Source organism: Lotus japonicus, chromosome 2 (genome assembly GCF_012489685.1).
Source record: "Lotus japonicus ecotype B-129 chromosome 2, LjGifu_v1.2".
Taxonomy (NCBI): domain Eukaryota; kingdom Viridiplantae; phylum Streptophyta; class Magnoliopsida; order Fabales; family Fabaceae; genus Lotus; species Lotus japonicus.
Genome location: NC_080042.1, coordinates 4,252,050 through 4,269,038, shown reverse-complemented (window position 1 = coordinate 4,269,038; position 16,989 = coordinate 4,252,050). Strand labels below are relative to the sequence as shown.

At 37.3% G+C, this 16,989-nt stretch overlaps 2 protein-coding genes and 1 long non-coding RNA gene across 5 annotated transcripts; 1 reads left to right on the top strand and 2 right to left on the bottom strand.

The window, feature by feature from the left end:
* Positions 1-3,650: 3,650 nt before the first annotated feature.
* LOC130737440 (splicing factor U2af small subunit B) lies at positions 3,651-7,097 on the top strand. Of its 2 annotated transcripts, XR_009018692.1 has the most exons (4): positions 3,651-4,031; positions 4,106-4,757; positions 6,640-6,755; positions 6,874-7,097. XR_009018692.1 is itself a non-coding variant. In XM_057589199.1 (3 exons), the coding sequence occupies exons 1-2, from the start codon at positions 3,837-3,839 to the stop codon at positions 4,736-4,738; spliced, it is 828 nt and encodes a 275-aa protein (XP_057445182.1). In that variant the 5' UTR covers positions 3,651-3,836; the 3' UTR covers positions 4,739-4,757; positions 6,640-7,097. The 2 variants fall into 2 exon arrangements, 1 of the variants encoding a protein (XP_057445182.1); XM_057589199.1 differs by having other exon boundaries at positions 6,640-7,097.
* A 1,252-nt stretch (positions 7,098-8,349) lies between these two features.
* LOC130737439 (cytochrome P450 71D11-like) lies at positions 8,350-11,211 on the bottom strand. Of its 2 annotated transcripts, none has more exons than XM_057589197.1 (3): positions 10,146-11,211; positions 8,814-9,432; positions 8,350-8,703 (listed from the first exon to the last, which is right to left on the bottom strand). In XM_057589197.1, the coding sequence occupies exons 1-3, from the start codon at positions 11,058-11,060 to the stop codon at positions 8,684-8,686; spliced, it is 1,554 nt and encodes a 517-aa protein (XP_057445180.1). In that variant the 5' UTR covers positions 11,061-11,211; the 3' UTR covers positions 8,350-8,683. The 2 variants fall into 2 exon arrangements, with proteins under 2 accessions (XP_057445180.1, XP_057445181.1); XM_057589198.1 differs by having other exon boundaries at positions 8,818-9,432; positions 10,146-11,209.
* A 2,270-nt stretch (positions 11,212-13,481) lies between these two features.
* On the bottom strand, positions 13,482-16,178 carry LOC130735202 (uncharacterized). Its single transcript, XR_009018337.1, has 2 exons — positions 15,471-16,178; positions 13,482-13,765 (listed from the first exon to the last, which is right to left on the bottom strand). It is a non-coding gene; the product is annotated as an uncharacterized LOC130735202 (long non-coding RNA).
* Positions 16,179-16,989: the final 811 nt, after the last annotated feature.

The following is a 16,989-nucleotide window of genomic DNA, read 5'->3' as shown; positions in this document are numbered from 1 at the left end:
CAGACGTCCCTTCTTCTGAAAGAGTTTATCTGCAATTAAATAAACTTGCAATTGGAAGGATAAAAGCATGTAAGTTTGCTATTAATTGGCCGATTAAGTACATTCAGAATAAGGGTTGCATAAAAGGAAGCATCACAACATTAGTTTATTTAAGAGATATGGAAGCATCACAGAAACCACCAACAAATACTAAAGCATATATGAAATTAAACAAAACAATCACAAAATAGGGAACAATGAACAAATTAAGAGAAAATTAAAGGCCATGACTTTTAGGAATTGAATCAACACTACCAAATATAGTGCTCACTAATTAGGTCAATCAAATTCAGCAATAAAAATTAACCTTTAGGAAGCGAAGCATAAACATTTATGTCAAACACTTACACAATTATCAACTTACACAATTATCATCACCACATAAAGCAAGTTGCATACTCGAGTGATCTTCCTCATTTTTCCTCCATGCCAACCGGTTCACAGTAGAGGCATGTAGGGGAGGAGATGGCTGATGCAGTATTAGTAAGGAGCAATTTAGGTAAATCTTAGATAATTAAGGCAAATCTTTTAAGATTTTAATATTTTATGAAAAAATTTCTCATATTTAAAATTAACTTAAAAAAATAGGTTTCAAGATTTGTTATGGAAATAAATTTTAGGTGAAGAAAAAGTTTATTTTTAGAGTATTAATTAAATTTTATGTTATTTTTATTGAATTTTCGGATTTTTATTTAATTAAGGATTTTATGAGTTTTTATTGTGATTTTGTAGTTTTTATTAATTAATTTTTAAGGTATTTTTATTTACATTTTAGTTTATGATCTTCCTCATTTTTCCTTCATGTCAACCGGTTCACAGTAGAGACATGTAGGGGAGGAGGTGGCTGATGCAGTATTAGTAAGGAGCAATTTAGGTAAATCTTAGATAATTAAGGCAAATCTTTTAAGATTTTAATATTTTATGAAAAAGTTTATCAGATTTAAAATTAGCTTTAAAAAATCGGTTTCAAGATTTGTTATGGAAATAAATTTTAGGTGAAGAAAAAGTTTATTTTTAGAGTATTCATTAAATTTTATGTTATTTTTATTTAATTAAAGATTTTATGAGTTTTTATTGTGATTTGGTAGTTTTTATTAATTAATTTTTAAGGTATTTTTATTGAATTTTTAGTTTTTTATTTAATCTAGGTAAATCTTAGATAATTAGGGCAAATCTTTTAAAATTTTATGAAAAAAAAGTTCATATATTAATAATCTATTTAAATCATGATGAAATAAATTTAGTAAGGAGTAATCTAGGTAAATCTTAGATAATTTGGACAGATCTTATAAATCAAATCTAAAATTTTAAAAGGTACTAAATAAAGATAGATAAAAACTACAAAAATCTAGCAAATCACAATAAAAACTCATGAAAGCTTGAATTAATTAAAAATCCGAAAATTCAATAAAAATACCATAAAAATTAATTAATACTCTAAAAATAAATTAAGATAAAATCATTAAATAAACAACCTAAATCCTAATCAAATCTAAAATTTAAAAAGGTACTAAATAAATATAGATAAAAACTATCAAAATCTAGCAAATCACAATAAAAACTCATAAAATCTTGAATTAATTAAAAATCCGAAAATTCAATAAAAATACCATAAAAATTAATTAGTTTTAAAAAAAATATGTATGTCAAAGTTAAGAAAAAACAAAATATTTACTGATAGATATATTTTTTTATATAGAGGGAATTAGAAAGATATGAGAGTGACACGTGACAAAATCTTCTAGAAAAAAATCTTCATTTAAGGTACTAAATAAATATAGATAAAAACTATCAAAATCTAGCAAATCACAATAAAAACTCATAAAATCCTGAATTAATTATTAAATGAGAATTAATAGGTGGAAAAGCTGACGTGTAAATTATTAAATGAGAATTAATAGGTGGAAAAGCTGACGTGTAAATAATTAAGTGAGAATTAATCTCGGAACGACACGTCACTAACTTGGCCTGTGAGAGCGACACGTCATGCTAGAAGTTGTTCTTTTCTAATATATATAGATAGATGAGTATGCACCAATAATTTGCTTGGAAAATTTAAGAAAATTCAAATTGTGATCCCACCCGGGTATTTAGTACTCGGGTGACCAAGGGTGGCGCTTGAACACAAATTTAGAAGGGTTCATATTAAAATTTTAAGAGATAAATTTCATATGTAGCATAATTATATAAATATTTTTCATGTGTGACAAAATATAATTTAAAATATAAATGGTATGGAAATCCTTAGAGACATGTTTGATCTCCCGCTAAATGAGACCCATTACTATATTTTAAAATTATTTTTAATCCTTTTCCATGCACCACTTATATTTTATTATTTATCATACTTTTGTAATTTCAAATTTTGATTATCACTAATAACTTATGTTTTTCCACACTGCTCAATATATTCTTAAGTGTAATTGTCAAAATAGGAGGTTGAAGAAGGGAGGGAAAAGATCTGGTGGTGCTGGTAGTTGTGGCGGAGCGTGAGGAGGTTGAGGTGAGGGAGGATGGTGGGGAGGGGAGGAGGAAGGGAGTTGTGGTGGAAGAATTCAGGTTGCAGCCCTAATATAATTTATCATAGATTCAGGCTAAACTATAATAAACTTTTTTTTAAAAAAAAAAAGAACTTATCCTATTAGCATGACAAGAGGTCCTTAGGCAACAATGCACTATTCTTTCTTTTTTCGCGTACAAGTACTCGTGGTTTATGGGCCTTGTGACTTGCTTGTTGGAGTGTTTGCCTCATCCTAAGCTATCATTGAATTCCTCAGGAACGTATGACCATGCCGTGGTGTGAGAATTTTGCTAGGTGATTATAATTGTGAACATGCATGATTCTACTTGCTTGTATGTGTGCACGTCCTACATATGACCTTGTGGAATAAGAAGTTGACCCTTGCACTTTTTCTCGATTATGAATGTCCGATGACGCCGCTCTAAAGGACGAGCGAGAACCGATAAATGCATGAAAGGAGACGTTGTCGGGAAATTGTGTGACGATGAGCTAATGGTTCAAAGATTAGTCATGTGGAGATTCCGGGGAGCTCGATGGGCATAGGAGACCCTTTTATATTTATTTCGCAGTCTCTGTTGTAATTATATTATCTAATGTAAGGGTATCTACTATTGGGTAATTATTATACATTGTTATAGTATGATTTGGAAAGTATTAAAATGTATTATGTTTCAAAAAAAAATACCTACATTTATATAATTTCAAAAGTTCATTAGTATGATTAATTTACTTTTTGATCACTAAGTAACCCTTGAAAAATCAGGACGTTACAGTCTTTTTTTTTCAAATAGATTTTAAAAAATATAAAAATAAAAGAGAAATAGAAAAGTGATGGTTAACCCCAAAGGGTGAATGTGTATTTTCTTAAGGGATTTCGCCTTTGACCCAAGTTCAATCCGCTTCTGAAGTAATAAAAAATACTTAAATGTTAATTGTTAGTAAATTAGTTCCTTCGCCAGGATTTGAACTCTGACCCTTCACCCTACAAATTTCTTCATTTTCCTTAGTGAGCTACCATATCCTGAGTACGTTAAACCTCTTTTCTCGTGGAGACATGTGGCTAAAGAAAAAAAAGCAAAACTTAGTTTGGAACCCGCACAGCAAAGTGTAGGACTGTTGGTTCGAAATTTGCGATAAATAGACCCTGTAGATCAGATCGACCCTAGTTTCTTCCTGTCTTCCCCACCCAATCCAACACTGTTCCAGAAACCCTACACACTGCAAACAAACTCCCCTCAAATCCAAGCAGCAGAACAAGCCAATCAAATCAAATTCCATGGCGGAGCACCTGGCATCAATATTCGGCACCGAGAAGGACCGCGTTAACTGCCCCTTCTACTTCAAGATCGGCGCCTGCAGACACGGCGACCGCTGCTCTCGCCTCCACAACCGCCCCAGCATCTCCCCCACCCTCCTCCTCGCCAACATGTACCAGAGACCCGACATGATCACCCCCGGCGTCGACCCACAGGTAAAACTGAATTCTGTTACGCTCAACAAATTCAGTTACATTCACCGTTTTAATGGCGGTTTTTTTATTTGCAGGGCCAGCCTATCGATCCGCGCGAGATTCAGCAGCACTTTGAGGATTTCTATGAGGATATCTTCCTCGAGCTTTCGAAATTCGGCGAGATTGAGACGCTCAATGTCTGTGATAACCTTGCCGATCACATGATCGGCAATGTTTATGTGCAGTTCCGGGAGGAGGATGAGGCTGCCAAGGCGCTTGCCGCGCTGCACGGGAGATTTTACTCCGGGCGGCCGATCATTGCTGAATTCTCGCCTGTTACTGATTTCCGTGAGGCGACTTGTAGGCAGTATGAGGAGAATAGCTGTAACCGCGGTGGTTACTGCAACTTCATGCATGTTAAGCTGATAGGTAGGGACCTGCGGAGGAAGCTTTTTTCATCGCACTCTTTCAGGATTAGGAGCAGGAGTCCGGTTCGTCGGAGCAGGAGCAGGAGTCCGCCCCGACGCAGAGGGAGTATGGATCGCGAGAGGCGTCATAGGGACAGGGATTATGATTCTCGAGGGAGGAGGAGCAGTGATAGGAGAAGCAGTGATAGGGATGGTGGGGGAAGGAGGAGGCATGGTGGGAGTCCGGCGAGGGAAGGGAGCGAAGAACGGCGAGCCAGGATCGAGCAATGGAATCGAGAAAGGGAAGGGAAGCTGGAGTGAATTCCTATTTTCATCTACGGTAAAATTTTAGATATTTGTCCCTGTGATGAATTAATGTCCTCGACTTTTGCAATGCTAATGCTTGTGTTAGATGCACTAATCATCAATTTTTTACACTTAAGCTTTGATTGGTGACCTTTATTTAGTGTTGAGACTAGTTTTGTCTAAGATTAGGATGGGAAATAGGGGTTTACTTGGTGAGGCTGCAATGTGATTGTTGACTACTTTTTGTTGTCACCTAACATTGTTTTACATTGTTCCACTTTTTGTTTACGACAATCATTCTATTTGTAAACTTTCTCTTTTGTCATGTTTTGATCAACACCGAACGATGTTTGTGTTTCTTGACATTACTGTGGTAAAACTGCTTTGAATTTTATACATTGTACTTTATTTGTTTCAACTTGAATATAATAAATTTGGCATTGACTATTGAATATTTACTTTTGGGTGATTTTTTCTTTTGGCGGGTGGTGTTCCTGATGGAGCATTCTGAGAGAGGAATGATTAGCTTTATTTACTCTTTGGTATATGTATGCACTGTTATATGAAGAAAGCCAATAGCAGAGTAGGAACCTTAGTTCTTTTTTGTTACGTTTGGTTTCTGTTTTACTCAACGCAAACAGAAAGACACATCTCAATGCACAAATAGAGAAGCAAGATTTTGCCACGTTGATTTTAACGTGGACTGATGTTGAGTTCAACAGAAATTTAAACACACACTAAGGTGACAATTACCTGCTTGATATTGTGAGGGTCAATTTTATTTGCTGCTTATCATGGTTTGGATATGATTTTGGATGTTTACGTGCATGATCTAAGATCAGCTGGTGAGGACAATTGTGTTGATTGAATTTTGACTGATTAAAATAAAAACAGACCTTTTGTTGGAGGCTTCAGTGAATTATTTCTACTACTTGGGTCTATTTCTTGGTTGGGGTTATAAATAAGAGGTTTTGTTAAGTAAAATACATGTGGCGGCCGCATTTTTTGTTTTATGTAATTTCTGTTTTCTAGAAAGTTAGTTTATATAGCCCTGATTGGTTAAAATGTTGAGCACTGAGTTGCAACCCTGCTTACATTCTCTTTCCTTGTTGTTCATGTTATGGCAAATGAAAGCTAAGTGACATATAATGTATCCATGTGTTTTGATGGCAAATTGGATAAGCTTATTACTACAAGGATAGGGAGCAATTTTCATTGGCGTACTACTTTTCACTTCTGGGCATGATAGGAAAATTAGGACATCTTCTTAGACCTGAATTTCGGCTTAGACTTACGCAGTTAGAACATTTGGCCATAGGGGACTGTAGCTATGCACTATCTGCTATGCTGTTGTCTGTTTACTCTTAATGCATATTTGTAATGCATGTTGATTTTTACCATATCCTAAATTTTTACTTCATATGTGCTGTATCTAACTGAATAAGTGGTAATGTACTAATGTGTGATTTTTCTCCATGGTTGTTTGTAGTTCTAATTTTCTCTTTTTTTAGTGCTAAAACATAGGCCAAAAACAAATTTGTTTTCCTATGATGCTGTGATCTGTGATGTTTATGCGCTATATTTCTTAAATAGCTTTTACTTGTATTGTGTGGTTTGCTATACTAAAGCACCGCAAGCTACCTATTACTACAAATGTGCTATTTGATATTAAGCTACTGACAGGCGGAAGCTATATCTAAATGAGTTTTGCTAAAAAGAAAAATTCGAATGGAAATTTAGGAATGGAATTTAAAAATATTTACCTTTTCATGCTTTTAGGATGCTTATGTGCGAACACTAATCTTTAATAGTTCCTCTTTCTCGTTTGTGTCCTCTCTTATTTATGTTTTTTTGTTCCCTTCTGTTCTACTGCATGATGTCAAGATTTTAAATGCATTTTTTTCCTGTGTAAATAGGTACCAGAGGGATTGATTATGCAGCAGATGTTCTTGAGATGTAGGAATTGCACTTCAAGGATTAGCAAGGTTGGGGTTTGAACTCCTTTTGTAAGACTACATGTTGCTGTTATTAGGTATTATTAAACATTTATGTTTACATGTGAGACTGGAATCATTTTCTTTGCACCCCTATTCAATTCAGGCAGGTCCATCTGTGGATTTTATAACAGGCTTTCTTTGTTGTCTTTTCAGCACTATAGGTATGTAAAAGCATGTTTCAGAGAAATGTTTGTGCTGAATCCAAGTGCTAAATACTGTACAAATTTGAGACAACTAAGATGGCAACTTCTGGTTTGTTATTATTGTCTTGGGAGTTCTGCCACTTAAACTATAGTGGTGTTTGAGCTCCGGATCCTGTGGCCAACATATGGCTTAGTCTTTGCTATCATCTATGCTTACTCCTAGGTTTTTATGGATTTCGTTGATGAAGTTCACCATTTTGAGAGAAAGCAGTTGTTTTCCACTCACTCGTTAGGAAAGAATGATGATTGTCTTCATCTGGTAGCCATATGTTGGAGCAGTTTAGGTCCATGAAACCCAACATAGTGTGCTTCACAGGTGTACAGGCAGCACTACTCTCTAAAACTCCTGAAGTCTTACCGTGATTTGTTTTCTTGGGTGGTCACTAACCATACTTGCATGAGAATCAAACCCCTGTGATAGATAATCATTCAATAGAATCAACTGTGGTTGATCAAGTTCTATAGTCAGAATATTGATCTCAATGTAGTGGTGGTTCTTTCAAGTCTTAAGTGGATCTCTATGAGTTATTATGTAGCCAAGGAAGTTTGAAAGAGAAGTCAGGAAATAAACAACAAAATGAAGGCAAACCTGGTTTTATTTTCTTTTTACTTTCAAATTATGACAATCGCAGACTATGAAGAGGGATAACTTACGTATTGGTAGCCTGTTGGTGTAAAACCATGTCATCGGTAGCCTGTTAGTGTAAAACCTTCACTAGGGCGGCGTTACTCAATCCAAACCCGGTTGGAAGAAAGAAAAAATAGTTTTTGGGCACAAGAGGGTCATTGGGTCGTGCGGCTATATTCTTGTTCAATGCAATTAATTTTAGTTGTGTTCTGATTTGAAAAGTTTAAATGAAATGGAGATTGTTTTTATTGTAATAGAAAATTGATGATTAGTTTTTGCTGTTGAAAAAAGCACACATATGTGGCATAATAATGGAGGGCATATAATTAGTATCCGGGTAATGGTAGGAAGGAGTGGAAGAGGGTCATCAATCTCTTAATCAAGTGCAGATTGACAGTGAGTTTTAGTTGAACCAACAGCCTTGTGAGAACCAAGCTTGACTAAACCTCCCTGAGTGAAACGCAAGGTGACATCTTAGGAACCTTAACCTGCAAACTCAGATAATCTAAAATCTTGGGTGATATTATGTTCGCCCTGAATTCTGAGGAAAAAAATTGTACTATTAACTTTTCTAAGAACCCCAGATTCTTTACTAAATAGCCTCCTACATGGCTACATATGTTGTGGCTTTATCTGTAACATAAGTTAGCGAGCTAACTAAGGAGATATTTGAATATTTGAAGTTATGCCCACGTGAAAACAATTTGAATAGGTTGAACAGCATGAGACTAATCCTTAGATTTTTCTATTTGAAGTTTGTAATTGGCTACAATTGAAGGGAGATTAGGGATGCGCAAGTAGAAATAAAGAGAAAAGTGTCATTGCCTTTTCATGAACCATGATCCATAAACAAGCTACAAGCAATCGAAGGACTAGAGTGGTGAAAAAAGTAAGAGATTATAGTATCATACATCAAAGAGAAGAGGAGCAGGAAAAAATGAGTCTTTTACACCTAAAATTTCTCTAAGATAAATACAACGAAATAATTATTCATTCGCCTTTAGTAGTGCGCATTCCTTTACAGTTGGTTCTTCATTTTCAGTTCACATATGCTACATGGCAATTTATTGGAACTAAATTTCCCTTGTCAGGATGGAGGTTCATAACATAGTTGCCTCTGACTTTGGACACATTAGGAAGTCCTTAGCTCTCCTGATATCAACAAAATGAACAAAGAATATTTCACAAGTGAATGGGGAATAAGAAATTCAATAATTTAAAGGCTATATAGCTTTTGCTTGTATGGTTTAGGTTTATCTTACTTACTGTGATAGGAGTAGCAGCAATGGGAATCAAGAACAAGTCATCTTTTCTTCTAATGGTGGCTCCAAATTGCTCAGTCATGTCCAACTCCTCACATTTCATTCCATTGGGCAGGTTCCAATCAAAGTGATACAACAAAGATGCAAGAGCCACCTCAACATTGATTAAACCAAATGTGGTTCCAGGGCATATTCTTCTTCCAGCACCAAATGGAATGTACTCAAAATTACCCCCTTTGTAGTCAATAGAGCTATCAATGAATCTCTCTGGATAAAATCTTTCTGGTTCACTCCAGTATCTTGGATCTCTTCCAATGGCCCAAGCATTGACAATGACCTTACTTTTTGCTGGTATATGATACCCTTGAATCTCACATGCTTGTCCACATTCTCTTGGAAGTAAAAGTGGAGCTGGAGGGTGTAATCTTAAGGTCTCTTTGACAACTGATTTCAAATATTTGAGTTCATTAATGCAATTTTCATCCACCCTTCCTTTCATATTGAATACCTCTCTCACCTCAACTTGTGCTTTCTTCATTACTCTTGGGTCCCTTGCCATCTCTGCCATTGCCCAATCTATGGTAGTTGCTGTTGTCTCACCACCAGCACCAAATATATTCTGAAAAGTAATTGTTAGGTGGGGCTAAGCTAAAGCAAGGATATCCAAGCACATAGTTAAAAGAGATAAGCAGTTGTCATCCAATACTGCACAATTTCAAAGAACTCACATGTGTAATATTATAGAGTAATTACATTCTCAACTAGACTACACAGCAAGTATTAAAATATGAGTTTTGTCCAACTCTACCCGAAAAGCTAGCGTAGGTGTGAGAATTGTCTTCTCATTTATAATTACGTCATTAGCATATTTTTAATAAATGTGGGACTTAACACCTCCCTTTGCATCAAGACTAAACATATTGATCAGTGGGGAAATCACAAACCTTATATCATTGGAATGCCCATATCCCCGTAGTGGGGGCGGGTCAGGTCAATGTCTTAATCCCCATCACCAGATATCTATTGGGTGGTGAGGTCGGTTCTTTAATTTCAAATTCCAATGGTTGGCCCAAAAATGGATCTAGGAATTGGCTCTGATACCATTAAATTTAAATGAATGGAGTGAAATGCTAAGCTACTTTGTATTCATTCACTGCAAGTGTTTATATACATGAGGTAAAAACAGAATCAGTTAGAACAAACTAACTGGCAGTAAAACAGAATGAGTTATAAGTAACTAACCAGCTGTCATAAATACAAGTTGTTAATACTCCAATAAGAAAATGATTATCATCATAAATTTATTTGCAAGAAGTTAGTAAGTAATCTTACCAGGATTACAGCCTTGATATTGTCATTAGTTAAGCAAATATCTTGGTTGCTGCTACCATGCTGAAATTTTAGGAGAACATCCACCAGATCTTCCTCTTCTTCATCTGGTCCTTCTTTGGCTCTTGACTTTGCTTCTTTATGTTCATTGACAATGTTTTCCAATATCTGATCAATTTGTCTGTGCAACCTCTCAAGCTTAGGCCTCAATCCAGAAACATGTTGAAGCCATTTCGCAGAAGGAAACAAATCCCCTATGGAAAAACCTGCTGCAACAATCACTACTTCTTTCACCAGTGATATGAATTCTTCTTGGTCTTTGCATTTCTTGCCAAATGCAGCCCTTGAAGTGATCGCGTACACCGATGAAAGCACTGCTTTGGTGAGATTGATGGCTGAATCTGATCCTTCCTCTGAAGAAACCTTCTTGATGAGATTGTTGAGCTCTTCTTCTCTTATTGGTTGGAATGAATTGACACGTTTTGGGGTCAAAAGCTCCAATGTGCAAATTTTCCGTAGCTGTCTCCAATAATTTCCATAAGGTGCAAAAGTTATGGTTGTGGAATCATAAGAAATTATCTTTGCAGACAGAATCTGAGGCCTTGATGCAAAGATGACATCATGGGTTTTCATCACCTCCCTGGCATACTCTGGTGAGGAAACAACAATTGTGAAGATCTCTCCAAGTTGTAGATGCATCAATGGTCCATAGATTTTGGCTAAGTCTCTTAATTTTCTATGTGGTGGAGACATAACAAGGTGTGGTAAATTTCCTATAATAGGTAGCTTCCATGGACCTGGAGGTAGTTTTTGTGTTGAGATTGGTTTCTTCAGATTCATCCCCATTTTCAATGCCACAAGGATGAAGAGGAAAAAAGAGACGAGGGGTAATAAGTCAAGTATTTGTTGTGAATCCATAGAGGTTGAACCAACCTCCTGCTTGTTTGAGTAAGATTGTTAATGGTGGACTAGTAGAGAAAATCCAATAAGAGATAACTGGGATATTGAATGTTGTTTCTTGCTTGTTATGTTGGGTGGACTAATTGTTAAATGGAGCATCTATGTAATAATGGAGATTGAGATGTATGACTAGCTAACACCAATAATCTATAAAACAATTGTCAGATACCTCATAAAATTATACTTTTTCTGCTGCTAAAATTTGTGAGGTAATTATTAATTCATAGAAATGAATCTTGTAGGGCCTCAGATTGATGACACAAATTGTACTTAGACTGCTTTTATCGTTTACTTGAGCGGAATCTCATACAAAGTCTTGAAATTGTACTTAGAGCATCTCCAATACAAGGTTCTTAGTTCTTATTTTTGAGAACATAATTCTTAACCACTAGAGGGGATGACGTGAAGTTCTTAGTTCAAAATAAGAACCTAGATTTTTTTTAAAACTCAAATAGCATGATATAAATTAAGCGGCCAAAGATGCCAAACAATCAGAGTCAACAAAACGGATAGTGCCAGGCGGAACCTCCTCCACCCAGACAAATTCGCCATAGGTTGAAGCGTTCCTAGCTAAATAGTCCGCCACAGAATTACCTGAGCGTCTAGTAAAAGTAAAAATAGCAGAATCAAAATGCAAACTAAGTCTACGACAATCACTAACAATAGTAGCCAAATAGTTCCTCCCGGCTACTCCTGCCCTCCAAGCCTTGAATAGTTGGAGACAATCAACCTCAAAAATCACTTGTCGGAATTCCAAGTCAATAGCTAGTGACATAGCCCAACGAAGACATGAAGCTTCAGTAAGAAGAGGCGATAAAACAGAGCAAGAAGATGATGTTGCAGAAGCCATTACCTCCCCACTCGAGTTCCGCGCCACCATGCCTAGACCCACGTTCGTTGGAGCTCGAAAGGATGCATCACAATTAATCTTGATCTGGTCCAAGGCTGGTCTCTTCCAAACAGCAGCCACTTGACGCGAATGAGGAGGAGAAACCGCCCCAACCGCAGCACTAATGAGAGCCCCAACCTTCTAAGTAATCCGATCGATGCGCACCTGTTGCTGGTTAAAAACACTGGTTCCTAGCTGGTATAACACGCATTGAACCATGGCCACCACGTCTTCATCATCAATCCGCAGAATCTCCCCCCAAAACTGATGGAACGTTAGGTACTTCTCCACCCGCAAGGCTAGCGGAGACACATACCAGACAACTAAAGCAACCGGGCAGCAGAGGAAAATATGCTCCGTCGTTTCCATGTCCTGGCCACACAACCCGCAAGATGCATCAACATCCATGTGCCTCTGGAACAGCTTGTCTCGCAAGATAGCGGAGGAAAATATGCTCCACCATTTCCATGTCCTGGCCACACAACTCGCAAGATGGATCAACATCCATGTGCCTCTGGAACAGCTTGTCTCACACAGGAAGAAAGCCACGAATAGCTCGCCACGCTGTCTCTTTGCACCTGGGAATAGCTGGGTTGGCCCAGAACTTCCTCCATAGGCTCGGGCACAAAGTAGAAGAAGGTGAAGAAGACGGCTCCTTCTCAACAAGTAGCTCTCGAATCATTGAATAACCTGCTTTTGAAGTGTAATGTCCATCAGCAGTGCTTGGCCAAAAGAGATTATCCTGACCTCCTCCCATACTCAACGGAATAGCTAGAATAGCACTAGCTAGTTGTACTAGGATGGAAAACACCCTCAATTAGATCTTTATTCCAACGACCCTGCCTAGAAACAAGCAAGTCAGAGACTTTAGATATCCTAGCCTCATGTGCTAGATCCTCTCTATAAATCAGAGGTCAACCCTGCGTCACCTACCTATCTTTCCACACATCAATGCTCTCACTGTTTCCCACACGCCACATGGCCCCTTTCTCAAATAACCAGCTTGTTTTGAGAATGCTTGACCAAGCATAGCTTGGGCGATAGTCTCTCTTCGCCCCCTAAATAGTACCATTAGGGCTTTTTTACTTTTTTTTTAGTTCTTAGCATAAAAAATTAATTTTTTTCTCTCTCATTCATTTAATTTAAGTATTGAATTAGCATTTAAATTTAAATTAAAATTATATTGAAATAAAAAATATTAATATAATGGTATTGTGGGATTGGATGAATAGTGTTAAGAATTAAGAAGTAAGAACTCATGGTTAGAGCAAAATCTGCAATGAGTTGCTTAAGCACATGTGGTAGTACGGGTCTACAGGAATAGTGCTAACTGCTAAGAACTATAGCATTGGAGATGCTCTTTTTAACACCCCGATTTCGGTGGTGTCACTTTAGTGACTTTAAATCAATAGTGCGGAAAATGCGTAAATATTTTTTTTCGTTTTCTTTTCAAATAGAAGACTTAACATAATGAAGACTCAACCCAAAGATAATAAACATAAAGTAATTGGGGATAGTGCCCGCAGGCGAATAAGTGCATCCCATGGTCAGAGCCATGAGTTTTATGAATACAGTTTTCAAGGAGATAAGTCAGCCCCAAAACGGGAAATGACAATCAGAGCTGTGAAAACAATCCCCCCATATAATACACTCCTAACATCGACCCTCATCCGATCATGCATGAAGTCCGGGTCCACGTCAAAGGCTCAGTAATAGTCATTGCGCTCCGGATCCTCCCCGAACGACGATCCATCTTGAATCAGCTGTTGGACGTCTGGCAGCAGGCCGACCGCCCAAACACAACCATACACACAAAGCCAAGGCGCTAGGGTCAACTCACAGAATATAATAGATAATACAAGCAACATGTGATGAATAAAGGGGTATATATATATAGGTTGTATATATCCATATAAGTTCTGTATCGTCTACCCTAAGGTATATACATAACATGTTATCAGATTTCTAAATTCAATATTCAATATCTCAACAGTTCAATAAGTTATATCTCGAAAACTCGATAAGCAATATATCAACGAATATAGTTAAATGCATGGTATGCCAATGCAGAATATGCTGACACAAACCCGAATAACGTCACTCTGCTTGGCGACGGGACAAACCAATGGTATTGCCACTTAAAGGCTGGGCACCTCGAGACGGTCGTAACACTGGCCTCGTGTTTAACCATTTCTGCTCGGGCGTCACTTATCACCTTTGGCTATAGTCAAGACGGTACAAACTCTACATGGTTCGACCATTTCTGCTTGCTATGCCGGACATCAACAGGCACGATACAACTCTACATGGATGATCGTTACCTCCTGTTGTGCCAGGTATAATCAGGACCGATTCAACTCTACACGGCTGATCGTTGCTTCCTGCTATACCGAAGTACTCCACTTGGCACTTCATCGCGTGTATGCATGGGTGCAATATGGTTAGCTAAACAACGATTCGTCCTCACAAGTAAAATTGGTTCATTGACCAAAGGCTTCTACAACGAGAACCCTAGGCTATAGTCAAGTCGGTTGTGACCCTACGGGTTTAACCATTCTGCTTGCTACGCCAGACATCAACAGGCACGATACAACTCTACACGGCTGACCGTCACTACCTGTTGTGCCAAGTGTACTCTACTAGGTACCTTACTAATGCCCAGACCCTTGGCTAAAGCCCGTCTTCAAATTCTTTTCCATAAAAATGAGTTCCCTTAAAACAATATTTCTTTTATTAGGTAAAGTGTTCCATCGTGAGTTAATCCATTATGTCGTTAATACCAAAGTTCAGTTTTCATTTCCAACACCTTTCAAAATAAAGTTCCCAAAGCTAGGATCACCGACCCATTCCCGTTTTCCAAACTCACTTTCATTCCTAAGTCTTTTCTGTTGAATCATCGTCATTAATTAAAAACATTATATTCTTAGTAAGTATATTATGGATTTATTTACATAAAACATATTATGATTATTTTCGGTCCAAAACTATATAAGTTCAAAGTTCCCATCAAACCCAAACAACTCTCCGAGAAAACACTAGATCCCCTAAAACAATGAAGGTTCGAACCTTGGTCCGACCTAACAAACGTTCCCAAAACAAACCCGTCCTTGTCATGACGAAGGTAAGTGTATTCTACACTCCCAAAAGTGGTATCAAAATACACGAATATAGTCAGCACAATTTAATCATAACGCAAATACATCAAGCTCTATCGAGCGATGAATCAATATGGCAGTGCTGTAAACATAACCTTGTCATATCCACTAGAAAGCGATAAGACAGAAACCAGTAAACGGCCGAAGCCTCTCAGAAAACGGAGACACACGTCTCATATAAGTTCACTCGGCCGAAGCCTCCAGAAAACATTTTCCAATTCACAGCGATAAACAATATCCAAGCAATATACAATATCACGCAATATTCAAGTCGAAGTTATCGACGCCTACAATGCAAATAGCTAGTAAGTAAGTTGCCCTAACCTCGAACTCGTCCAGTGTGTTCAAGCAAGGCTCCTTCACAATCCTCTTTTCCTGCTCCAAGTGTTCCTCCAAACGAATCTTTGAGCAAACGAAGCGAAGGTCAATCAAAACAAGTCAATTCGGTCAATATAACACTAACTAGCGTTAGACAAAGCTTAAGAAGCTTCAGAGTACAATTTTTAAGCATGAATAGACGACATAACCTCGTTCGCTAAAACGAGCATAACTCGAGCTACAGAACTCGGAATGACACGAAACCAGCGCCAAAATTTCGACAATCGGAAGAGCTACGCAATGGCTCAGGTCATAGAGACCCAAAAATTATTTTTGGACACGGTACTCTAAGCAATAGGTTTCGGCCACTATGTAAAATAGGGTTTCCGAACTTTTTCTTCGATCTAAATCGATTCCTAGGTATTCTTAGGCGATATCTAGGCCAAGGAAACTCTCAGAAAAAATATCGAATCGAAAACTGTCGCAGGGGTATTTTGGTCATTATTTTCAGCTCAGAATTTCAAAATCAGAGTTTCGAAAAACAAATTAGATGGGGTTGATACTAACGACGATTATGACGACTAATCCTACTAGCACTAAGCTAAGGCGATAGTTTTCAGCCCAAAGGTTGAGACTTTGCTTAAAAATGGGTATTTTAAGCAGAAATTGATTCCGGCGGAGTTCCGGCGACATAACGGAAAAACTAATCCGACAGAAGTGCTCTTGGGCACGTAAGGAAGATGTTTAGAATCAAAAATGAAGTATTTAAGATAGTTTTGCAAAAACCTCAAAACTATGAGCACAGAAGGACATAGAGAAAAGCTATGAAAAAAAAACGATCAGAGGTAAGGAAAAGCGACTATACCTCGAAACCTTGAAGTAGCAACTGTTTAATCGACGATCCAGCAAGAAATGAACAAAATCTCTTCTCCTCCTCCTCCTAGCAAAGTCGCGGCTTCAAGAGAGAAAATGGGTGAGTTTTTGTGTTTTGTGAGGTTTTTGTTTCAAGCTTCAACATATATATATAGGGAATGAAATGGAAGATATTTTGTAAAGATTGGATAAGGATGGATAGATATTTATCAAAGATATTTTGAGAAGATATTTTGTGAAGATATTTTTGAGAAGATATTTTGTAAACCGGTACAGATTTGTTTAGATATCGGAGGATTTAGCTCATAGAGTTAAGATAAAAATATGAGAGTGATTTCCGATTCTTCCTACTGATTCCAAGGTATTCCAGACACGATATTCTCCCCGCTGAATCTTCTAATTCTTCAAAGAAATATCGGTATGATTTTTGGTTTTCGAGGCTTGTTTTTAATGCTATATATTGAGGTTGGCAAAACGCGGAAAAATGAAAGTTTCGCGAATCTGATTTTTCTGGCTTCATTCTCCATGAATTCTAAGATAGGTTTTGGCGACATAAATCCAAAACTAAGAAAAGGTTTCCTTGTATTTTTGGTAACTAATGCAAAGTCGGTGTAAAACTATTTTACCCGATAAGTTGCTTTTTGCATCGGAT

Bases quoted from the DNA above. Each gene is read 5' to 3' on its own strand.
- LOC130737440 (XM_057589199.1), top strand. From the start codon at position 3,837: ATGGCGGAGCACCTGGCATCAATATTCGGCACCGAGAAGGACCGCGTT. The intron at 4,032-4,105 runs GTAAAACTGAAT...TTTTATTTGCAG, and splicing joins CCCCCGGCGTCGACCCACAG to GGCCAGCCTATCGATCCGCG.
- LOC130737439 (XM_057589197.1), bottom strand. From the start codon at position 11,060: ATGGATTCACAACAAATACTTGACTTATTACCCCTCGTCTCTTTTTTC. The intron at 9,433-10,145 runs GTAAGATTACTT...ATTACTTTTCAG, and splicing joins ATATCAAGGCTGTAATCCTG to AATATATTTGGTGCTGGTGG. The intron at 8,704-8,813 runs GTAAGATAAACC...TGTTGATATCAG, and splicing joins TGCTACTCCTATCACAGTAA to GAGAGCTAAGGACTTCCTAA.